Source organism: Lepus europaeus, chromosome 10 (genome assembly GCF_033115175.1).
Source record: "Lepus europaeus isolate LE1 chromosome 10, mLepTim1.pri, whole genome shotgun sequence".
NCBI classification, from domain to species: domain Eukaryota; kingdom Metazoa; phylum Chordata; class Mammalia; order Lagomorpha; family Leporidae; genus Lepus; species Lepus europaeus.
Window position 1 is genome coordinate 90,309,461 of NC_084836.1, and position 25,273 is coordinate 90,334,733.

Sequence of the window (25,273 nt, forward strand, 5' to 3'; positions counted from 1 at the left end):
ACTTCGCAGGCGTCTTCCGGACCACAGTGCTTTCTGGGTGTGAAATATCCTGGCAAGAGGCCTGTCTTGTGTCAGACGATTGCAATTATGATGAGGCCTCATCCCATGTTCCTTAACTACTCCCGTGTCTCCCTGCAGGTTCCTTACAGGTTATCTTGGAAAAATCACCTGAGCACTTAGAAATAGCAAACTGCCGCTTGCTGGAAGTGATGAGGTTCACCACGTCCGGTGCGCAGCGGGGCCGGCACAGACATACTCGGGAGTTCCCGGAACTGCCTGTGGGTAGCTGCTTCCTTTGCCGGGCACCCCAAGACGGCTGCTCCCCCAGCTTGGCGCTGATGGCTTAGCAGCATATCCCACAAGTCATCTTTAACCTGCTTGTCATGTCGGGGTAGGCCAGAATTAACATATTACGCACAAGTTTCCTCTGTGCTGAGGCGCCCACGCAGACTGACTTGGAAAAACCCCATCCCAGAGACAGAAACATAAACCCTCCAAGTTCAGGAACATGAACAACCAGATACCCTCAGGGGGCTTTCTCTGGCTCTGCAGTCTTTTTTTCTTCTTTTTTTGAAAGTATTTTTAAAAGAATTCAAGGCACAACAAGGAACTCCAGGAGCACAAATGTGAACCAGCATGCGGGTTTTGCACAAAGCTAAGCATCCGCGTAGGGAAGGGAGCGGGAAGGGGCCGGGACGGGTGGAGGGTAGGGCTTCACCACAACCTCCGGCTTTCTCCGCATCCACGCCCCGTTATTTCTCGGCTTCCTGTGAGTTCTCGGTTGGACATCCTTGGCTGTGAGTGCAGTTCGCACGGAGGTCCTTAGCGTTTTCCTCCAGAGTGTTCTGCCCCCGCGCGGGCCTGGCTCCTCTCTGCACTGCCCTTTTACCTTCTCGGTGTGCAGAGTCAGGCTGTGTAGGCGCAAGCTGAGTGGCCAGGGGCACACACTCTGCGGCCAGACTGCCTTGACTCCATCCCAGCTCTTCCTCCCCAATTCCTGGCGTGGAATTTTCTGCCTGTGTGGCCCAACAACAGACTTTCTGGGCCTTGAGATCAGGAAGACCTGAATTCTAGGCTCTGCCACTGACTAACTTGGGAAAGTTTGTGAATCCCTCTCTGCCCAGTTTCCTTTTCTGACAGAGTGACCATGAACATGCAACACTGTCAATATTTATGAAAAGAACTGCAGGAGGAGAAAAGTCCACCGCCCTTACTATTTTCTCTAAGGAACCGGAGACACCAGAGTCTATGGAATGCAGCTAAGATTTCAATGAAGTCTCCTGTCTCCCCAAATAACCCGGCCTCCTATGAGAGGGCAGCTGTGGGCTGTCAGACATGCTGGTGGGCAGGATTCTGTTGGTGACCTGCTCAAACACCCCCTCCAGGTACTGTGGTCCAGGGATGTGGCAGATGTCACTGAAGTCCCAAATCAGCTGGCTTAGAATGCAGGTTATCCAGGTGGGGCAGACCTGCCCACAGGAGCTTTTTACAACCAGTTTTCTCTGGTTAGTCACAGAAGGAGAAGTCAGGAGATTCCAGGCTAAGAGATTCACAGCCAGGGTGATTTCTGCCGCTATTAATGAACTAGAGGGGGCCAGAGTGGTGAGGATCTGAGAAAGGCTCCTCGGAAGTCCCCAGCTCACAGCCAGAAAGACATTTGGGGACCTTAGCCCTAAAACCTCAAGGAACTGAATTCTGCAAACAACCTAAGGGAAGCTCATGCCTCCAGATAAGGAGATAGTCTGACATCCTGAGGTCAGCATAGCGAGGCCCTAACTAAAGGTGCCCTAGGCTGCGAGATAGTAAGTTTATGTTGTTTAAAGCTGCTAAGTTTGTTCCGCAGTGACAGAAAATGAACACGGGCCTCTCCTAAAGGGATTCATACCAGTCTGAGTCATGTGCAAATGCTGTATTTGATGGTTCCTGTACAAATCTTAGGCTTTTTCTTTGGTTCGGTGCCTACCGCCAGGGTAACAGAAAGAAAAACTCAAAGAATGAACTGCCGTACTACGAAAAACTTGGTGCCCAATTAAATTCTCCCACAGTGTGTGGTCTGTGGGTGTAGATCGCTGTCCATAGCCTACAAATAATGGGAGGAAAACGCAGTTCCTTCTTCTGTGTCATCACTGTTTCATAAAATTAGTGCCAAATGAGCTAAGTTCAGGTGCTTGACCTTGAAGAACTCCGGGATACAAATTCTTGGGCCAGTTTTCTATCTTTGTGAAATGGTGTGGTAATATTTGACTCTTCATTTCTTGATGGGGTTTTCAGTGGATTGAGCATTTCAGAAATACTTTATAATCTACCCCCCCTTCTCCCCCCGAAGCTTTTCCCCAACAAGGAAGTGCCTATCTTGACTGTCATCATTGCACAGTGGCCAGCTCTTCTGGTCTGGGAAGGGGCTAAATGTCAAACTCCCCTTTATCTCCCACTGTCTCCTCTCTCCTCGGATTGCCCTCATGCGGTGGGCAGCTGGCTCCGGAAGACATGCCTATCTGCTGGCTGAAAGCTAAAGTTTCTCTTGAGTTCTGTGGCTCTTCTAAAATATTCCTGGGACTTAGAATTAGTCCTGGCAAGCATGTGAAACGAGAGCCAACGTCATTGCTAGAATCAAGGCCCAGAAGAATGTGCGATTTGATAAACCAGTACCAAGAAGTATCGTCAAGCGAGAGGAATGGCAATTTGCTGCAAAGAACTGGCAGATGGCCAGAATCTCTTCGTCTTTGATTTTAGGTGTGATCTAGTAGGTTCTTCCAGCTGCAGTCTTACTAGCAACAACACACGGACACGGAAACCAACAGCAACACAGCTCCCCCGTATCTCTGGCATGCCTAGCTCTCCCACTGATGATGGGACACCTGTCACTGGAGAGATGCCTCGAAGGGCCTTTCGGGAAGCCCCAGGCTCTGCTCATGCAGTCTCCATGTCTTCTAGAACGGTTACTTTGCTGAGCAGAGAGGCACTGGGAAAAGGCTCACTAGGGAAGCATCTGAAGGAGGATACACAAATAAAGCAGTATTGCTGTTTCACAAGGCTCTGGCACCATTACAGCGAAGTCCTTCCAGGCTCCGCCTACTGGGACGCATCCCAAATACTGAGCCCAGGCTCCCACATCCTGGCTGGAGGTCACCCTGATTTAGCATTCTACCTTTTCCTGCTGACAACAGGAATGGAGGGGACGGTATTAACTCTCCCAGGCATCCAGAGTGGGTTTGGGAAAGAGCCCTCTGCATTCTTCTCACCAGTCAAGCATGCGAAGGGGGAACTGAGGAGCTCTGACAGCCACTGGGCCTAGAGAAGTTCCCAGTCAATCCATCACCTGCCTGTTCTGGAGCGGGGTCTGCCTGTCTGTCCACAGTTCCCGGGGCAGGTGGAGAGAAGCACTGAGGTAGTGAGTGGAAATCAGGGCTCTGGGTGTGTGTGTGTGTGTGTGTGTCTGTCTCTCTCTCTCTCTAAGCGTAGAGGCAGGCCCAGTAATAGCAGAGCAGGCAAGAGGGCGTGGGAGACTGGGAACTCATTTATAAAAGCTCTTCTGCCCTAAAGCAAGTCAAACTCCCTGCTGAGGAGTTGCTTTTTTTCTTCCTCCCTTTGGAGTCTTCTGTGCTGAACTGACCTCCCCCCTCACAGAGGTCAGCGCTCAGCTCGCCCTGCGCACACTCGGCCTTCTGGGGCTGCCTCGCCTTAGAGCCTGGAGAGGGGACAATTCAGCAGCCCGAACTCCTGAAAGAAAAGCTGTAGGAAATCTCTGAAGAAGCTGCCCTTTGTTTTTTTCCATAAAACACACACACACACACACACACGTTATGATGAAAATCTTTTGGGAACCGTGCAGAAAGCAGAAAGCAGAGATAAAAACTGTACATCATCACAGCCCCCTCTCTCAGCCTACTTCACCCCCTAAAATAAATCAGGCCGGCTAACGAATGAGGCTTTAAGAAATGTAGCTGAACGTAAAATACAAGGTCAGTATCTCATCCTAGGTAATCCTTCGCAGGATGAGAAATTCTCCTGATTTTCCCACAGGGTTATTTCAGATTCGCTTCCTGAGCCAAACTATTTTAAAAGCGTTCATTCTTCCACTGCCTTGCCAAATGCTAACTTGAGATTCACACGCACTTTGAGAGAGCCTATTAATGATATTAATGATCATGGATCAAAGGCAAACCCCAGAGGTTCATGTACAAATTTCAGGCAATTATTTAGGTGCTTTAAAAACTCATCTTCCAAATGTGGGTAACAATTTCTCGGTGCCGGCAAAAATGAAGTGGTGTGTGCGGATATATGGGATCTAAAGTGGCAGGACAGATGGAGAGGGACCTTCAGAAGAAAACAAAACACCATCGCTTTGTATGATAATGTGTGTTTACTGACACCTTCTCCCTGAAGTCTCTCTTACTCTGTTTGAAAAAAGATAGACTTTGGATTTGCAGAGAATAACCCCCACCTTGGTTTTTTGGAAAGGCAGAGTTATATAGAGAGAATTCTTCCACCCACTGGTACTCCCTAAATAGCTGCAATGGCTGGGGCTTGGCCAGGTCGAAGCCAGGAGTCAGGAAACTCCTCTGGGTCTCCCATATGGATGCAGGGGCTCATGTACCTGGGCTATTTTCTGCTGCCTCCCCCCCCCCCCCCCCAGGCCTCCAGAAGGGAGCAGGATGGGAAATAGAGCACATAGACCAGTGCTCACATGGGATGCCAGCATCGCAGGCAATGGCTTCACACACTAAGCCACAATGCCGGCCCCACCTCTTTTCTTTAAAAAAAATTATTTGAAGCAGAGACATACATGAGGAGGGGTGGGGTATGGGGGAGAGAGAGAGACAGAGGGAACACACACTCCCATCTACTGGTTCACCAACAACCTCCCCCACCTAAATGCCTGGGAGCCAGGAACTGGATCCAGCTCTCCCACATGGGTGGCAGGGACTCAACTACTTACCTGATGCCTCCCAGGGTGTGCATTAGTAGGAAGCTGCAATCAGGAATAGGCCAAGCACTGGAACTCAGGCACTCTGATGGGGAATTCAGGCACTCCAAGTGGTGTCTTAGCCAGCAGGCCAAATACCTGCCCCAGAAACCATCTCTTCTACAGGATACGCAGCTCTTAGATGACCCTGCCTCTTTTAACATTCAGTGTAGACACACACACCATATTTTAAAACACTCACTCTCAGTGGTGGCATCTCGTGAGAATCATTATTTGAGGAATCTTAAAAATACCAATGCATTGTAGTGTAGTGGTTTAAGCTGAGCCTTGGGACATCAGATTCCATATGAGGGTGCCCTGAGTCCTGCTTTCGATCCAGCTCCCTGCTAATGCCGCTGGGAAGTAGCAGATGATGGCTCAAGTATTTGAGTCCATGCCACCTACGTGGAAAACCCACAGATGGAGATCCTGGCTCCTGACTTAGACCTGCTCCAGTCCCGGCTGTGGTGGCCATCAGGGGAGTGCGACAGCAAGTGGAATCTCTATCACTCTGCCTTTCAAATAAATAAATAATTAAAAAAGAAAAACAAACAAAAAATACCAATGTTCAGGCCAAATCTTAGACATCTGGATTTAACTAGCAGCCATGCAGCTGATTCTAATGTTTGGCCAACGTACAGAACTGTTCCAAACAGAAGAAGAAATTAATACACGGGAGTGGTATGTTTACCTCAGCATTCTAAGAGCCATGGGTAGCACTTACAATAGCAGAGATTATTTTACTTGACAGATGGAGAAACCAAGGCCTGGGAGGTTAAGTGACTTGACTCAAACTATATAAAACCGATAAATGGGGGGATGGCATTGGGGCAGAGTGGGTTGAACCTCTCTGTGACATTGGCATCCCATATGAGCACAGGTATGATTCCTGGCTGCTCTATTTATGATCCAGCTGCTTGCTAATGTGCCTGGGAAAACAGCAGAGGACAGCCCAAGTGCTTGGGCCCCTGCCATCCACATGGGAGACCTGGATGGAGTTCCCGACTCCTGGCTTTGATCTGGCCCAGCCCTGGCCATTGTGGCCATTGGATAGTGAACCAGCAGATGGAGGACCTCTCACTTTCTCTCTGCCTTTCAAATAAATAAATAAATAAAACTTGTAAAAATATATTTTATTTATTTATTTTAGAGGCAGAGTTACAGACACAGGGAGAGACAGAAAGATAGGTCCTCCATCCTCTGGTTCACTCCCCAAATGGCTGCAAAGGCTGGAGTTGATCTGATCCAAAGCCAGGAGATTTTCCAGATCTCCCATGTGTGTGCAGGGGCCCAAGCAGTTGGGCCATCTTCTACTGCTTTCCCAGGCCATAGCGGAGATCTGGATGGGAAGAGGAGCAGCTGGGACATGACTTGGTGCCCATATGGGATACTGGCACTACAGGAGGAAGCTTAGCTCATTACGTCACAGCGCTGGACCCAGTAAATGAACCTTAAGAAATTAATAATAAAATTATGGGGCCGGTGCCATGTCTCACTTGGCTAATCCTCCGCCTGCAGTGCTGGAATCCCATATGGGCACTGGGTTCTAGTCCCGGTTGCTCCTCTTCCAGTCCAGTTCCCTGCTGTGGCCCAGGAAGGCAGTGGAGGATGGCCCAAGTGCTTGGACGCCTGCACCCGTGTGGGAGACCAGGAAGAAGCACCTGGCTCCTGGCTTCAGATCGGCATAGCTCTGGCCGTAGCGGCCATTTGGGGGGTGAACCAACAGAAGGAAGACCTTTCTCTCTGTCTCTCCCTCTCACTGTCTGTAACTCTACCAGTCAAAAAAAGAAAAAGAAATTAATAATAAATTAATGGAAAAGCAGTACTTGGATCCAAGGGTTTGTGGCTTGCAGTTCCTTGCTGTCCTGTAGTCCCCAGACACTGAGCCCAGCCTCATGTCCTGGGCAGGCCTCATTCCTATGGCCTAGACAGTACATGGCTGAGCAACCATGACCAAAACAGTAACAAGTGAGCTTTGCTTCATTAATTGCAGAGGTTCTCAGCATTGCACACCTAGGTATTCAAATGTATCATTCCAACAAGACGCTGAAATGTCTCTGAAAAGTTATGGCACAGGACAAGAGGGGAAACATTATTAGAAGTAAACAGGGCCGTCGCTGTAGCTGTGCAGGTTAATTCTCTGCCTTTGGTGCTGGCATCCCATATGGCTGCTGGTTCTAGTCCTGGCTGCTCCATTTCCAATCCAGCTCTCTGCTATGGCCTGAGAAGATGGCCCAAGTGCTTGGGTCCCTGCACCCACGTGGGAGACCTGAAAGAAGTTCCAGGCTCCTGGCTTTAGATCAGCCCAGCTCCAGCCCTTACAGTCATTTAGGGAGTAAATCAGCAGATGGAAGACCTTTCTCTTGGTTTCTCCCTCTCACTGTCTGTAACAGAAATGAATCTACTTGGGGAGGGCCAACGTTCTCTGCAAAGGGCTCAAAGCTCCATCCTTGAACCCCCACAAGAAGTCTATCTCAGTTCACGGTTGGGAGCAAGAAGTGGGAACAAGTCTGCATTGTAGTGGGTACTCCAAAATCTTAAAGGTCAACTATGTCTCAGTGTTTCACACTGGGTTTTCCATACCCGAATTTTTAGTGCCAGTGATTCAAATATAAAGTTCCTTTAGTTATTTTAACAAAGTGCTGTATTTGAAATATCAGAATTGATTCAAGGAGGACACAGTATCTTACAAATAGAACATAATTTAAAATAGCATGTTCAGAAAAAGGGCATGTTGGAGCATATTGCTTGGGTATTTATTCACCTGCTTGTGAAGAACAAAGTTTATACACACGAAGGTTCTGAAATGATTTTGCTCTTTAATCCTAAAACAGGTTTATTTCTCCTACATAATAGCTTTATCCCCTAGGCATGTACAACTACTGTAACTATTTAAGGAGTTTCAAATAAAACAAAAATGATAAAGTCAATGGGAAAAAATAACTCTTCTATTGATTATGGCAGTATTTGGTTTTTTTAACTTCAAGAAAGGTGTTCTGGGGGCTGGCACTGTGGTATAGTAGGTTAAGCCTCTGGCTGTGGCATTGGCATCCTATATGGGCACTGGTTTGTGTCTCGGCTATTCCTCTTCTGATCCAACTCCCTGTTAATGGCCTGGGAAAGCAGTAGAAGATGGCCCAAGTCCTTGGGCCCCTGCACCCCTGAGGGAGACCCGGAAGAAGCGCCAGGCTTCAGATTGGCCCAGCTCCCGTTATGGCCATTTGGGGAGTAAACCAGCGGGTGGAAGAGCTTTTTCTCTGTTTCTCCCTCTGTAACTCTGCCTCTCAAATAAATGAATAAAATTTTTAAAAAGAAAGAAAGAAAGATATTCTGAGGATATGTCAAATTCACACTTTCAGTCACCTGATGAGATAGTGAAGGGTCAAATGTAGGGTTTCACTGATTTTTTTCCAGGAATCAAAACTTTTGATAAAGAACTATAATGGCAATTATTAGGCGACACAGTATATAGTGGTGAAATGCTGCAAAATGAAACTTGCTTGAATGTTATTAGATTCAAGCCCAGTGCTGAGCAGTTCTGGATGACCGAAGACAAATTCGTCTATCCCTGCCCCCTCTGTTAAGCTGTACATTGCCATGCATTTGTTCCCTGGCTTGTTAAATAAATACAGAAAACAAATTAGAGAGAGGACTGCAAATTTCTGAGAATTTAATTATATCCTTAAATTACAGTATCAATTATATATATAATATATATATAGAGTTTGACTTCTGTAAGGAGTAATTATCTGAGCTAACTTCATTTTACGATGCTTAATTTATTTTGTACTAAGGAAAGCTTTCAAGTATGGAAAAGAAACCAGCTTAATTTTAATTTTGATTTTTTTTTTTAACTTGCTCTAACACGTTTCAATTCATTAGTGTTTCAGTAACAAGGAATGAACTCTTGTCTTGACAAACCAAGCATGGAAATTTCCTCATAAGAGAAAAAAAGAAATTAAAATGATTTCCATGTTCAAGTCACAGCATGCTAATACAGCATGTTTGGCCCTTAGGAGAGTCACTTGTTGCCTCAAAAGGAGAGCCACTCGCTCTAATGTGGTGGAAATATTACAGTAGTGCCTGCCAAGAAGGAATTCAAGGAAACTGGGAATAGCAACACTGTGATCCCAGGCCATTCTCTTGGGCACAGGGATTTCCTCCCCTTATGTGGGCTGCCCTCTCAAGTTCTTTTTGAAATCAAAGACCACTGATACGCACAACAATCCATGCTAAAATCCAAACATGACACCAAAAGCCAAAAGTTACACTGTGACCCCATTGTTTTTCTCTAAGATAGATTTAGAGATTTCTCATTTAGGGATAAGCTGTATTTGCCATAAATCAAAATACAGAGGTGTTTTGTGACTCCTGCCTTTGAGAAAATGAAGTATACTTCCCATACTTCCTTAGTATGGAAATAAGTGAACAACAACTCTCCACTCCCCCAATGTCTGCTTCTCTGCATGTGGCGATTCACACGCATCTCTGGATGGCTGACCTCCAGTGGCAAAGAAAAGAAAGAAATGTGTAAGAAGAAGCACACAGATTACCCCCATACAGTTCTTTATAGACATTAAATTAAAAAGACCCTGACACTGACCTATTAAAATGTCATTTGAAAGCATATAAAGGTGGCTTAGAATCCATGACACTCAGAAAGTTAGGAAGCTCAAAGTTATTACCTGAATCACATTAATATCTTCAAGCATCAAAGTCACAGTGATTTTAATATGAATCTAATTTTGGGTATTAAGTGGTTGAAGAACTTGTTCGTTAACAATAAATAAATAAATAAATAAATAAATAAATAAATAAAGGGGCTGGTGTTGTGGTATAGCGGGTAAAGCTGCCGCCTGCAGCGTTGGCATCCCATATGGGCGCTGGTTCTAGTCCTGGCTGCTCCACTTCCGATCCAGCTCTCTGCTCTGGCCTGGGAAAGCAGTAGAAGATGGCCCAAGTCCTTGTGGGAGACATGGACGGGGCTCCTTGCTCCTGGCTTTGGATCGGCACAGCTCTGATCATTGCAGCCAGTTGGGGAGTGAACCAGCGGATGGAAGAACTCTCTCTCTGCCTTTCCTTGTCTCTCTGTGTAACTCTTCCTTTCAAATAAATAAATAAATCTTTAAAAAAAAAGAACTTGTTCATTTTGGCTAAGAATACTGACAGGATCTCAGACGAAGATGCTGAATTATTAAGAATATCAAAATATACACCACTCTCAACAGTAGAGAAGTTTTCATATTCTACCTATTAAGCAACAAGAACAAAACAGTTTAGCATCCACTTTCCCCTCTGTACTTTCTAATATCCAAAGAATCACACATCTACTCAAGTGGCAAGAGATCCAGGGGTGTTTCAGACATGTGCAAGGAAAATGCTTAAAGTCAAAACTCCTCAAACACATGCCATTGGAGGGGAGCTATTCCCTGTCAATCCTGTTAAAATCCTTTGTGCAAGAAGGCTGTGAGAAAGACCACATCTATTTACAGCCAAAGGTGCTATTTTCCCGCTTAGATCACAGTACCTGTCATTTCCCCAAATATAATAAACTCTACAGTCAGACCTTTCTGAAAAAAGAAAAATCATTAACCACCAAGCCCAGGTTAGCTAAAGAGATAACTTTTCAGAAAGAACTCTCTCTGCTGGCTCCAGGGCACACGCTTCTCCCTCGTCCTGGAGCTGGCAGCAGCCATTGTTCCAGGATGGTCATTTTTTTATTCTAGGCCCTTTTCCAGGGAGCTATTTCTTGGCCTCTGATTTGGGCTAGTAGGAGAATTCACATGCGCCCTGTTTATAAACCGCTGTGATAACTGTTTCTGTTTAAGAAGATTCAGAGACACACTGTGGTCTTGTCTTCAGTAAAGAATGCATCTAGAACAGTGGGTCCAGGATGGGACACAGAACCTGATGTTCTGCCACACCCTCAGGTTTCCGTTCTGTGCAGTCACACCTACTGCCACAGAATCAGCTCGACTGATGTTGCTGCTGTTGGCTCTTTCCTCGCCTACAGGATCCTTTGACCGGAATCATTTGCGAGCAGCAAAAAAAGCTAGAGGGGAGAGGAAAGGTCTCTGGGGAGCAGGGCTATGATTCTAGTGGGAGTGGTGGGGCAGGGACCACAGGAAAGTGATAGGTTTTCCAGCAGGATTTAGGCTAGGCTTGGTGACCAAGTTTGAACTTTAAGGCTCAAAAAATGGTTCCATGAAATATGGCTGCGTCTGAATGAACCTCACCGTATCATACAAGAGGGGAGAGCACACATGGGGAGGGACAGAATAAGAAACCACCGATTCATCTCAAGCATGACCCTTCACAGTACTTGTTCCCATGTTCTTTTCTTTGATTGGGCCTCTCCTGGGTTCATTTTCTGCTGATTTCCACACTTTGAGCAATAGAATTGATTTTTCCTTATTATTTATGGGAGGTGTTATTTCAAAGAACTACCTGATAGTAAGAAAAAAAAAAAAACATGTTGGATGAATATAGTTTCTTCCTGTTATAGAATGAAACTGTTCATTAGTAGGTGTTCATCCGAAATAAGTCGTGGCTGTGACTCACTGTCACAGACATTTGAGCGAGCCCACTGCAGAAAGAAGGCAAGTCTCCTGTATTGAAACTTAAACTGCCTGTGAAGCTTCCAAATGGGAAACTAAAGTCTGGCCACTGAGTGCCCCCTGGGCTCAGGTCCGTCCTGAACCTAGTCCTTGGAGGTGGAGGCAAGAGAAGGGGCAGGGACATGCCTGAGCTGTAGTCAAGAGCACCTAGTCCATGTCTTCCCCTAGTGCTGGAATGAATTATTTGTCAACTTTCAAAATGGCAAGGTAAGCACTCGCTGGGTACTGTGGCTGCCACACTGCAGAATCTGGGACCAGAGTGACTCACACACTGGACTCAGGTGTTTGTTTCACAAGTTGGAGGGCGTCTGAGAGTAGACATGTTCTCATGTGGTCCCAGACGAGGGGATGAAGGCCATGGTGGCCAGGCCAGAGGAAATACACACCAAGGAGTCTCCAGTTAGTCTAGTGGTCCTCTCACCTGAGCATACTTCTGGATCAGGTGGAGCTCCTCGGTCAGCAGGTCTGGGGTGGAGCCATACCTCCCAACGGTGACGCTGACCCCAGGACCACGTACTTAGACTGGCAGCCCCCTTCCTGCCTCTGCCTGCCTCCCCTTGCCAGGCAGAGGAGCAGCAGGAGGGAAAGTACTCAGAGAATTGAACAGCAGCCCTGTGGCCCCAGCTGTATGTTGCGTCCTCACGTGGTCTGCCGAGGAAGACGCACGACTGGGTACTTCACGAGGAGCATGCACGGAAGGGCTTGTCCCTGACAAAGCAGGTGATTTGTTATCATCACAGTCATTTTTTGAAGATAGTGATAGGTAGGAAGAGAAAGTAGTGATGCTGTGAAAATGGGCCAGTAGCCTCCTGGGGGCGACTGCTTGAAACAAACTTTTACAGAGACAGGACTATACTCTAGTTCAATGAATCATTCTAATCAATTCCTTTAGAACCCCAGCATCTACACCCGCGGCTGTCCTGTCACAGGTTTGGCTGCTATATGCTTAACTATAATTTTGCAAACCTTTGCAACTTCTTCCTTTTCTTGGTTGGGCTGCCCTGCATCATAGATAATCTTTCAGTGTTTGTGGCTGAGCCCATGTGCTGTGCCTGCCCTGGGTTATTTTTCATAAGCTGTCTGGAGGAAAGATTTTCCAAAACATGTAAGTCTTCCTTAGACATGGTTTCTGCTAAATCTTGTTTCAAAAGGAACCCCGGATCTGACAACTCTAAAGTTGGCAACACATTGACAGCTTCCTCCCCCCACCCCCCGACTCCCACTATTATTTCTCTGGGGACTAATCGATCATTTCCAAGAGAAACTCTCTTGTGGTGGTCAAAGTCGTCCTCAGAGTCGCAGTTCCTGCACTTCTGTTGTGTTCTGGCAGCTTGTGGACTTTGTTTTGGACCTGGTGGTGCTGACTCACAGCTACAGACGGGGCTCCTGCTTCGAAGCCCTGTCTTCAACAGCTCCCCAGGATGAGGTTTTTGCTGGCTGCTAGTGTCTTCTGGCTGGCTCTGAGGAACATTTTCCAGCTTTTGAGCAGGAAGCCCCCAGTGGCGCTCAGCTGCCTTTATGTAATCTTAGCTTGTCCCGCGGAATCTGATGGAGAACTGGATGAGGCCTGTCATCCTTGCTACCTCTGCCATTGCTGAGTTGCTGGATGGCCCCACAATGTGCCTGCTGGTCTGTGATTTGCTCACAACGCTGCATTTTGTTTCAGTTCTTTTCGAACTAAAACAACAAACATGCAATGGCATACTTTTCTCTAAATGCCTTGCACCCCATTGCTCTACACCTGAAAAAGGAGGCACGTGCTACCTGCCTTCTCCTTGCCTCCTTTGCACATCTGGAAAAATCTCCAAGTGTCTCTTTAAATGCAGACTGGATCAAGCACATAATCCATTATATGTGGACACATTTTGCTTGTAGATCTCTGGTTATCAATGGAGTTATGTTGGAATTCAGATTTTGACCAAGGCAAATTTAGGCATTCCTTTCTGATGTTAAGGGCCAATATTGACTATGTTTGATACATCAATTTTTTTTAAAGATTTATTTTATTTATTTCAAAGACAGAGTTACAGAGAGAGGCAGAGACAGAGAGAGGGGTCCTCCATCTGCTGGCTCACTCCCCAGACGGCCGCAACAGCCGGAGCTGCGCCAATGTGAAGCCAGGAGCCAGGAGCTCCCTCTGGGTCTCCCACGTGGGTACAGGGCCTCAAGGACTTGGGCCATTCTCCACTGCTTTCCCAGGCCATAGCAGAGAGCTGGATCGGAAGAGGAGCAGCCAGGACCAGAACTGGCACCCATATGGGATGCCAGCACCTCAGGCCACGGCTTTAACCCACTGCACCACAGCGCTGGCCCCGATACATTGATTTTTATCCATGAACAGATACTCAAATACATTCAATGATCATCTCTCTCTGTGTGCATATACATAAATATGCACACATGCACACACATTTTCTATTTGTGAGTAGTAAGGGACAATCTGCAGGAACTTCTCTCGGGCTGTTTCAGGATGTTATTCAAATACAACAACCATTTAGCTCGTGTCAACTTGCTCATCGACCTGAAGGAAGCAGGGCTTAGCTAATAGAACTCGACGTGTCCCAGAAGAAACTTTTGATCGCCAGCATGAAAGAAAAGAAAGTAGAGTCACGGAAGACATGCCAGTGCTGGATTTACAAATCTCTTTTCTCCAGCATACACAACAGGCAATGTGAACTTCACTTGATTACAAAACTAACTCTTAGGGAGAACATAGAGAATAAAGAATCTAAGGTTACAATATATGAAGGTATTTCAAAAAATTCATGGAACACTGGAATAAAAAATTAAGTTTAATTTGGTGTAAGAAGTTTTGGAATGCATGTATATCAGGAGTCTCCCAAAAGATCATGGAACAATGCATGGTATGAAAAAAGTACTCACGATTTCAATGTTTTCTGTTTTTTGCACTAAAAGAAGTTTATCTTTTAATCTCATCTTTCCACAAACTTTCTGAAGTACCTTGTATTTTCAGGGTTGCTAATGGCCAGAACTTTCTTTAGTCACCAAACTCAAAACACTGAAGCTGAAATACTTATTTTGGGTAATCGTTAGTGTAGAAATAAATATATGTGAGTATAGATACATGCACTTTCTGTTGCTATCAGGGGTGCAAGGATTATGATAATTATATTAGAGTTAGAACAAGCATCGTAGGAAAGGAATGCAAGTTTTAGCTCTGTCTGCAGTCACTCAAAGTTGCATGAAACACACCACCAACAGGTGCTTTTTATCTTCAAAGAGCTTGTAATTAATTACTCCTTGCAACACACCTGTGGAGTAAGGACTCTATCCCCAGTGCCCAGAAAGCAGCGAGAGTCAGGAGGGTGGGAAGAGTGAGAATGGGACTAAGGGCAGGCTTGGTGCCAGAGGGGATTTTGTGATTAGGTTCCAGGCAGTCCTGTTTAATTCTAGACTTCGTGTTATCTATCCACACACAGAGGCAGTTGAAAATGGGAAAAAGGAAACACATTGGACCTACATTTCTTTCAGAGCATTTCTCTTGAGCTTTGCACTGGGAGGAAGTGGATTCTCTGCACACTCAGCAAAATAATCAGACACTCCATGGAGAGCTCTTTCTGTCTACTCCAAAAGATAACAAAAGCTCAATCAGAAATCTATGAGCTGAATATGAGAGAAAACAGTTACACTCTGAATGCCCCCACGACTAGATTTATTTTTGGAAAGACTAAATGAAACTGCTTAGTGTTAAGCCATTTAACCTTTTTTTATCCAGGACTTTATGACACACTGTAGCTTTGTCTGGACTGCTCAGTTTACACATCTCATACATGAGCATGCACCACACACTTACTAGACTGTAATGTAAAGGATGCCAATTCCAAACCATCTGGGAGCTCCTGGCTGACAGCTGACATTTCTTTGCCCCAAATTTGACAAAAGCCCTCAATCACTGTGCCAGGCAGCAGCATATTTATAAACTTTGCTCTTCCAACAAGACTTGATGGCACGATGGCCCACCCCCTGATTTTCCTAATGTTTCCCTACATTTTCTCTACCAACAAAAACAGGGAATAGGGCCTTTGCAACACTCAAGACTACATCAAGTGTTAAAACTTTTAATATTGCTGTTTTGAAAACTGGAGGCTGTGATTCTTGTCTACCAAGACAAACTGGCAGTTTTTTTTTTTTTCTTATACTAATCACTACCGTAGCTTTCTATAATTCATAGATTATCTGCCTATCTATTATGGTCCCGTAAAAATGCCATAAGGAAGTAATTATAAAAAATAAAAGCCTGCCAACCTTTGCCAACATTGATCCAACACTGTGGGACACTTTCCTCTCAGATGGCAGGTAGAAAACTCAGACAAGGTATTACCTGCTCTCATTTTCAGGGACAGTAAGAAGTCTTTCCCACCAACTTCCATTAAGATGTTGCTACCACTAGGAACAGTTTTGGTAAGTTATCAATAGGTCCCTACTTTGAGCTTACAATGGAATTCACAGCTACACTCCCTGGTAGAAGGCAGCCAGTAGTTTTATGCCTGGGTACTTCCCAGACCAGTGTGCTGAGTGTTACCTATTATGCCCCACACCAGAGTAGGATGAGCCTTCAGCTGTCTCACTGTCCTCAGACTGCAGAAAATGTCAACGTCATACCCAGTTATAACCCAACTCCGCTTTAAGAGTTAGTAAATAGATTATACTGTTTTATTGGATTATATTGCATTTTGATGCTTCTCCCTTTCGTTTTGCTTCCTAACACATACTAGTTGACCAAAAAGAGTGAGAGTTTAAAAGTTAAATATGAGAGATATTGAGAGCAATGGAGATTTATGTGTGAAACACTTCTAAACATGCCCTGTAAGTACAGTAGATTTTCCCCTTACAACCACACCCTGTAAGTGCTGTATTTTCAGAGCTGAACAATTAACATAAGGAGCATGAGTCAGGCTTTGAACAGCTCTGTGGGAACCAGAAAGCCTTTTGCTATTAGGAATGATGTAAATTCCCCAAGGCTGGAAGAAGTCCACAATGGAAGGCAGACAGGGTCATAAATAACAACAATGGATTCTGCACACACCACATAAAGTATGGTGCCGTGACAGTGACACTCACTTCAAATCTCAGATCGGATTGAATCACTGTCTTTATTTATTTATTTATAAAGCTCAGTTTAAAGAGCTCTATGTATTTCCTTTGGGAACTTCAAAAACTTCTTTAAGAAGAAACAGAGCTGCCAGTCGGCTCTCATCCCAAATCCCACTGACCACAGTGGGGGAATATGTCCTCGGAAGAAAAGGGACAACAGAAAAGGTGACAGAGTGATAGAAGGAATGTCCAGTTCAAAAAGGCTAAAACCTGTGACTTAGCTTTAAGGGGAAAAAAAGGAAAAGGAAAAGAAGAAAAGAACAGAAAGGCAAGGCGGGTCTCCTGCTTACAAATTAAAACCACATTTTGCAATTTGTTGAAGGAGGCATATTTACATTGGTATAAAGACTGGGTGGGCAGAGGAAAAAAAAGATTAGCCTCCTTCTTCAGCCCTTGAACTGCCAGGTTTCATTAGAAATCTCTTTTTCTTAGGTTTCTAGGGTCAGTTCACTTCCCTTTGTCACTAAATCATAGCTTCCAATCTGCCACCCTCCCTCCCCCGCAACAAGTAACCCCGAGGAAGCAGCTATCACCTGGAAACAGTATTTCCCAATGGGAGTTGTCCTGATTACTAATGGTTTCTCACATCTGGCATCAAAATGCAATCTGCAGCTTTTCCCGAGGCTCAGCTCCAAGGTGCAGATAGACAGTGTGTGCTGAGGAGGCTGCGAGTATCTCCCGGGCTTACACGTGACTCTACCAATGTTTTAGACTCTGCAGTTAATAATGACCCAGTCATCTTCTGCAAAGAATAGAAGTCCAGCATACTCAAAGAAGCTACCGACTGGCCATCCAAAGTCCAGAGACAGCACCCTACGGGATTCAGGTATTTAAGAAATGGATTAATCAAGAGCATCTCCGGGGATCTTCACAACCTGGAAGCTGGCCCTTAGTCTGCAAGTACCATTCCTTGGTATACTCCACCTTGCCTCCTGCTTCATCCCTGCCTTACCCCGATTTTAATTTTTCTTAGTATTTTAAGCATTTCAAAATTAAACCTTCTACCTATGAAGAGTGTCAGTATGCAGTTCTAGGGCAAAATCTAACAGAAATAGGGCCCCAAAAGTCTACTCAACTTCCACTGGCAAGTTGAACAGCCCTGGAGCAAGGTGTTAGGCCTTTTCTCCATCCCTGGGAATGCTCTGGGGACCAAGGAATGCGCCCCAGACTTGAAGACAGTCCAAGCACAAGTGCTCCAGTACAGATCCAAGGAGAAGGTGGAGGAGTGTTTGGGTATTTGCTGGGTGATGATAACCCCAAATCTATCTGGTCTGACCTGGTAAACACATTTTAAATGTTGGACAGAAAGGAATACAAAGAATCCCCACCAGAATAAACTGAGCACTCTTGACTGTATTCAGAGAATGGACTGGTTTGAAATGCAGTTAGAAACTATGGCTGATGCTCCAGTTAAGTGGATAAACTGAGGAGCTCACTCCAAGATGACTTATTGAAGAACATTTTTGAACAGAACATTGTTGGATTAATGGGGACTGGGGAGAGAAGTTGGCTTAAAACAACATAAAGAACACCTACTCTTGGGTTTACAATCTCCTCTCAAGAAGTCTGTAAAACACAGTCAGGCTCCGAAAGGCCAGTGGGAAGACTGGCTGCATCAGGGGCGCTATGGGAGCTTTTTAAAAATAAAGATTCCCAGGCCCCGTCCCTGGAAGTTCTGATTCACAAGATCTGGGGTGTGGCTCAGAGAGCTATATTTAGGTTCCCAGGTGATTCAAATGCTACTGATATATAAGAACAACACTTGACAAGGCAGAGCAATGGATAAATAAATGTACACTGGTACAATGAGATGGCATTTTGCAAAGTGGGGTCCAGTTATCTCAGACATCAAATCACTTGGGGAGTTTGTTAAAATGCTTTCCAGATTCTACCCAAGAATTTTGATCTCCAGGGATTGTGATCCCCAGTAGAACTAAGGACCCTCCATTTCAAAGGCACCTGGAATTGATGAGGAAGTAGAATAATCCAACTAGGCAAACCTGTACTCTGCACCCTGCACTGCTTGAGGTTGCTGGAGGAAAGGACGGGGACCCACAGACAAAAGACCTGGACTTCCTGCAGCCTCCATCTCCAGAGGGAAGACAAAAAAACATCTGAAGTCAGGTGGTGATGATGCCATGAGGAGAAACAAATGTCTAAGATCATAGGTGCTATTTCCTTATTCATCTGAAAGAGACGGAGAGAGAACACTCCCATTTGAGGGTTCACTCCCCCAATGCCTGCACCAGCTGGGCCTGGGGCAGGCCAAAACCAGGAACTTGGAATCCAAACCAGATCTCCCACACGAGCGGGACTCAGACAACTTGGGCCATCAACGCTGCCTCCCAGGGTACACATTAGCAGGAAGCTGGAATTGGGTGCGGTGCCAGGTGTATTAAGACCGGGCAGTCTGATGTAAGATCCAGGTGTTCCAAGCAGTGTCTTAACCACTGAGCCAAATGCTCACGCCCTGGGTACTAGCTAGATATAGCGTTCAGGGAAGGCTGTGGTTGGTCACAAGGTGAGTTTTACACAGAGACCTGAGTGAACGACAACTGGCATTTCAGGCAGGTGGAACAGTGAACACCCAGGCCCTGAGGACAGGGTGCCTGGAAGAGTGGAGAGAGAAGGGATAGATAAGAGGGGTAAAGGGAGATTGGGCTGGGTAGGGAGAGAAGGAGAGGGAGGGAGAGAGAGAAGGAGAGATAGAGACAAACATACAGAGAGAATTGGTGGTAGAAGGGTAAAATTGTTTATGACTTTTGTAAAGATGGCAAGTCTGGCTGTGAAGATGATGATGGGCTCATGGGAGGTTCTGAGGAGCAAAGTGACTGGACATTTTTAAAGAATCATTACAGGGAGACGAGTGATGAAGCCCTGGCAATAGTCCATTCAGAGATGATGGGTCTTGGAGAAGGTGGGTGGTGGGAAGAAGTGGCTAGACTGGAAATATAATCAAGATAAAATGATTCCACAGAGGCGAGAGAAAAAATGAAATGAAAGTGATGAATACACTGTCAGTAAAAGTGACAACTGTGTGGAATGCTGCTGACCTGTTACAAATGAAAAGTGACCATTGGATAAAGGTGACCCTGTCTTTTGCTGTTTTTGGTAAAGTGTTGGAACCTGAGATGGAGTCAAGAGGAAAGTGGAGACCAGAAAGCTCCAGCAGAAATACAATGTGGACTGTATAAGTAACCTGAACTTTTCTATAGTCCCATTAAAAAAGAAGGAAATTGGTGAAATTAAATTTCAATAAAGCATATAAGATCTAAAACATTATCATTATATGTACTCAATATAAAATATTTTATTTACTAAGTCTGGGAAATCAGGTGTGTATTTTATACTTATAGTATATCATTTCTGAATCACATTTTAAATGCTCAATAGCCAAATGCAGTTAATGGCAATGGTCCTGCCCAGAAAAGGTCTGGATAATACTTTAGAAATGAGAAATGAGATACAGGGGAACACACTAATGTCCCCCTCACTATAGCTAGATGAAGTAGATGTTATTATGAAGGGACTTTAAGATACTCATGGAAAAATGGAACAAAAAGATAAAAATAAAAATATAAACTTTATTTTTCAACATAACCTCTATCAAATTTAAGGCACTTCTGTAAGCAATGATAACCATTTAGTCCATCCCCGAGGAACTGAGGGTGCTGGGAATTTAACCATGCCAACCCAATATGTTGCATTGTTAACTGAAGAAAAACATATGTGTGTGAGTGTGTGTACATACACATGCACATATATTATAATATATATATATCATATATTATGCAACAAAAAGAAGTCAGAAGGAGCCAAATCTGGACTGTTGTAAGGTGGATGTGTAATGCTTTCCCCATTGAAACTTGCAGAACGGTCCTTGTTTGATGAGAGAAATGAGCAGGAAGGCAGGAATGCTGTGGTAGAGGCAAACTCTCTGGTAAAGCTTTTCTGGGAGTTTTTCTGCTACAATTTTGACTAACTTTCTCAAAACAGCCTCATGATAAGCAGATGTCATCTTCTTTGGACCTGCAGAAACTCAACAAGCAAAAAGTCCTTTAAGCATCTCAATAAACTGTTGCCATGACCTTTACTCTTGACATGTCTGCTTTTGCTTTGACTGGACCACTTCTCCCTCTTGGTAGCCATTGTTTTGATTGTGCTTTGTCTTCAGCCTTGTTTCATCTGGTATTGCAATTCATGGAAGAAATGCTTCAGGATGTTGATCCCATGTGTTTAAAAATTTCCATTGAAAGCTCTGCTTGTCTGCAATTGACCTGGGTACACAGTTATGGGACTCCTGGAGCAAAGTTTGCTCAAGTTTAAGTTTTCAGTCGCAATGGTGTGAGTGGAACTGGTTGAGATGTTTATGGTATTACTATTGTTTCTGCTGTCAACTACTGCTCGTCTTCAACTGGGGCATAAACATAAATTTTTTCGAGATTCATGTGGACGGTCTGGTGCTGCAGGCTTCTTTAAAATTATCTTACCCTTTCTTAAAACAAGTAATCCATTTGGAAAATGCTGATTTCTCTGGGGCATAAACTTTTCATATCGTACCAATGATTTCACCACTCTTCCACCCACGCTTCACCATCAATTTGATGTTTGTTGTTGCTTCAATTTTAGTAGAAGTCATGTTGTGCTGAGAGGGACTCCTTTCAAACTTATGTCTTATCCTTCTTACAGCCTCAAACTAGATCCTGTTCAAACATGTTATGACATGTTAGTATGTGTTTATTTTGGACAGAAAATATTTAAATCTACAAATAGTTTTTTTCATAATACACATTTTCCATGAACATTTGGAAGACCCCTGGTATTACTACCACACCACTAGCTAACACCTAATTCAACATGGACAAAACAGATTGGGTAGGCAATGCTACTTCTCATCTGAAAAACTGGGCTTTGTTGGGAAGATCTTACAGCTAGCTATCCAGCACCTCCCTGCGGGCTCAAGGGCATCAATAATAGTTAAAATTGAGATGATACTTGAGGACTTACCAGCAGGCTACTGGTCACTCCAAGAGCCCCATGGGTACACCAACCAATCACGGCTAATCCTAACCACATAGCCCACCCTTTGCGTAGTCCTCCTAGCACAACTGTAGCCACAGCCAGAAGCATGTGACAGAACTATCCCACCAAACTCTTGTTTTCAGGATTGTAAAACATATAAAGGCAATAATGGGATGTGGAAAAGGTCTTTAATGCTATCAAGATTATGTCAAGGTAGCATTTAATATAATAACGTGGTGCTCTCATTCTTTATCTTGTGACTGTTGGCTCTTTTTAAAAAAATTTATGTGTATGTACATGAGTTCTGAATCCCTTTTATTTACCCTCAAATGAAAATGCCTTAACTGTAAGGTTTTAAAAGTAGGCCATTCATAGACTATTAAACTATAGAGTCTTAGGACACATTCAAAACATCACCACTCTTAATCCCTCATGACCATATGTGCCAAGAAGGACACCCCTTGAGTTGACCAAACCAGGACACCTGCAGGATGAGCACAGAGCTGAGGGCAGTGGAGACCTTGGTCTCACTGTTATCACTGGCTTGTTGAAGGCTAGTTTCTCAACCCCTGATGGCTGGTTTCTCAACTACTTCCCTGGACTGTTTGGAAAAGATAAATGCAGTGAAGTGGGTGAATGCAGCATGCGTTGGAAAATTTTCTTGAAATTATTGAAAAAGAGAATCTGTTGCCTTCACAAACTATATGGGGCTGTGATTCTCAAAGTCTTATTCCCAAGCTCTCCTCTGGTCCTTCCTGGGTATTCAACAGCAAGGTATTGTCACTCTTTGACAGATGAGAAAAATGAGACCCACAGTCTTTGTGTTACAGGACTGAGTCCAAGAGGCCTTCCCCTAGCAGTGCTGTCTCCACTCTGTCCAGTGACCGTACTGTCATTCATCATCACAGGCAGAGATGAAGTCACATAAAAGGGAGAGGACTCTTAGTCAGAAGTCCTTGGCTCTAATCCCTCACTGGTCATCGTCTGGGTGTGAAATTTGGACAACAGTCTTATCTTCATTGAGAATTAGTTTCCTCATCTATAAATAAGGGAAGAAAAAAATATTTTTAGGGGCCAGCGCTATGAGGTAGCAGGTTAAGTTGCTGCCTGCAACGCCGGCATCCCATGTGGGTGCAGGCTGCTCAACTTCCCATCCAGCTCCCTGCTAATGTGCCTGGGAAAGCAATGGAGGATGGCCCAAGTCCTTGGGCCCCTGTACCCACATGGAAGACTTGGAAGAAGCTCCTGGCTCCTGGCTTTGGACTGGCCCAGCTCTTGTTATCACAGTCATTTGGGCAGTGAACCAGCTGTTGGAAGATCTCTCTCTCTCTCTCTCTGCCTCTCCTTCTCTGTAACTCTGCCTTTCAAGTAAAAATAAATAAATCTTTACAAAAAAAAAAAAAAAGAAAATAGTATTTCTATAATGGATACTTCTTGATTTCCTGGAAGTAATATTCAGATTTTACCTAAGGAATCACATTCTTGCCCTACATGCAAGGACCATGTATTTTAAGAGACTTTGTCTCTGTATCTGACTCCAGAAAGGGGCCTATGACTCAGTCTGGGCTGACAGGAACACAGGTACTGAATTTCAGAATCTTAAAGAGAAGCACGAAACACAGTAGTCCAGGGCAGACTCCAGTCTCCCTTCCTCCAGCAGGATACGAACCGGGAGCTGCCTGGACCAAGCGCCACATACAGGCTGAGAATGAAGTAAGCAAAGTAGCAAGGCAGGGCCAGATGTGGTGAGAACCAGTCTTAATGATAATCTTTGTGCCTCTGATCAAACTGTACCTGAAGTCTGGACTTTTCAGGGACACGAGCCAAAAACCTTCCTTTTTTTTTGCTAAACCATTTTGAGTTGGCCTTCCTGTCCTTTGAAAATGAAAAAGTTCAAGACTGATACAATCTCCTTTCAGGTCTGTTGCACTGAATAAGTTATTGTACGTGACTGGCTCTCTGCACTCTGCAAACAATTAAGGCCTTTTGCAAACAATGAAAGCAGAGCATAAGTGTAATATCTTATTAGCTTATTTTGAGGCACTGAGTAACATTAAAGTATAAAGCTGGAACTACTTTCAATTCTTCATGATTTTATTACAATGAAGCAAAAATCAGAAAAATTGCTCTCATCTTGCGGTGGGATGCCTATGATTGTAGTAGCATCAGTATTGTGAAATCTGACACGATCTGAAAGCTTGGGGTTAGTTATAGAGAGCTCAAGCAAAGCATAAATATGACAGTCTTGGACCACGATGTGACCACATGGAAGTCATGTGTCTTAAAAAGAGGAAGAAGCCTCTTTCCCAAATTTCACTTCTAATACATTCTGAAATTATTTGATAATAAGGAAGTATAAATGGGAATACAGGTGGGATGGAAATTAAAAGAACGGGTAGAGCTGTGCAGGTGGTGACTCAAAGGAATGGAAGCCCTGTGTAAAATGAGAAGGACAGCAGCACCTTATGACCACCACTGGCACTGACGTTGTTTCTGCTAAAGGTGATGAGGGTGGACATTTGTTGCCGAGACACCGTGGACAGAGCACGGTGTAGAGGCTATCCCCTGGTAAACCCGATGCCCACAAGGCAGACACGAGCTTCTCCATGTTAGGGATGAAGGAGGTCAAAATTCTGGTCATGTCAGCTGCTGGATTTCCAAAGTGAGGTGTCGGTCTTCTGCTCCCCTGTCTTTGACCCCAGTCCGTCCTCTCAGTCTTTCCCTTCTCTGCCTTCCCCTGAAAGGATGGGTCTCTCAAGGGAAGGAGAGCTGGGGGCTAGCTGTGCTAGTCATGAACGCTCTACTATTTTCTTAAAAAAAATTATTTTAAAGTTTTCTTTGATTGATGATTACGGAGCTGTTGTGTACATCTAGGGAAGTAGTAATAAGTAGTTTTAAAGGATGTTCCCCTAAAAATGTCAACAATGAAAAAACAAAATCAAGGAAGCTATTTTACAGGAAGTACATATTTCACAGGGATTTTCCAGTTTGCATTCACCTGCCCTCAAGAACCTAAATATACATCTGGATCTAACTCGGTCCCACTGAAGCCACACAACTGAGACAGGACTTGGTCATTTTGAAGAATTTGTATGTCTGGGCCAGTGTTTAACACTAAGGGTGGGGGTGGGGGGATGACCTTGACCATTCTGAGAATTGGATGAAAGCTATTTAAGTTTTACCAAAGAAACCATAATAATATGCAAACTATTTTTTTAATTCTAGGGAATTCATGAATCACAGTTTAATAACCCTCAGTTTCAAAGTAGAAGGGAAATATTTGTGAAAATGAGAGATTTAATGGGCATTATTCAAGGCAGAGATGGCCTTTGGGGGATCTCCTTGTTAAAAATGCCTCCCCCAGCAAAGGCCTGTGATCGAAAAAAAGCCAACACCTGCAAGAAGACGGCCAGCCCTTCATTCAGGGTGATCATCTCTTTCCTACCCCCTCACATGGCTGAGCATTTGGGCCTACACAGCATGGGAGAGGAGAAAGGTGGGCAGATATGGTCCCGTCATGCAGGTGGCGAGGCAGTGCGAAGCGGGCCCCCAG

The 25,273-nt window shown here is 44.6% G+C and overlaps 1 protein-coding gene across 1 annotated transcript in view; it reads right to left on the bottom strand.

The window, feature by feature from the left end:
* Positions 1-655: 655 nt before the first annotated feature.
* Positions 656-25,273, bottom strand: part of SLX4IP (SLX4 interacting protein) — a 229,269-nt gene continuing 204,651 nt past the window's right edge. Inside the window, 10 exon segments of the mRNA XM_062202515.1 lie at positions 656-795; positions 3,614-3,688; positions 5,606-5,609; positions 10,130-10,216; positions 10,891-10,983; positions 12,005-12,080; positions 12,550-13,111; positions 13,114-13,154; positions 13,156-13,260; positions 15,065-15,165. Of these exon segments, the coding sequence (XP_062058499.1) occupies positions 656-795; positions 3,614-3,688; positions 5,606-5,609; positions 10,130-10,216; positions 10,891-10,983; positions 12,005-12,080; positions 12,550-13,111; positions 13,114-13,154; positions 13,156-13,260; positions 15,065-15,165 (1,284 nt within the window).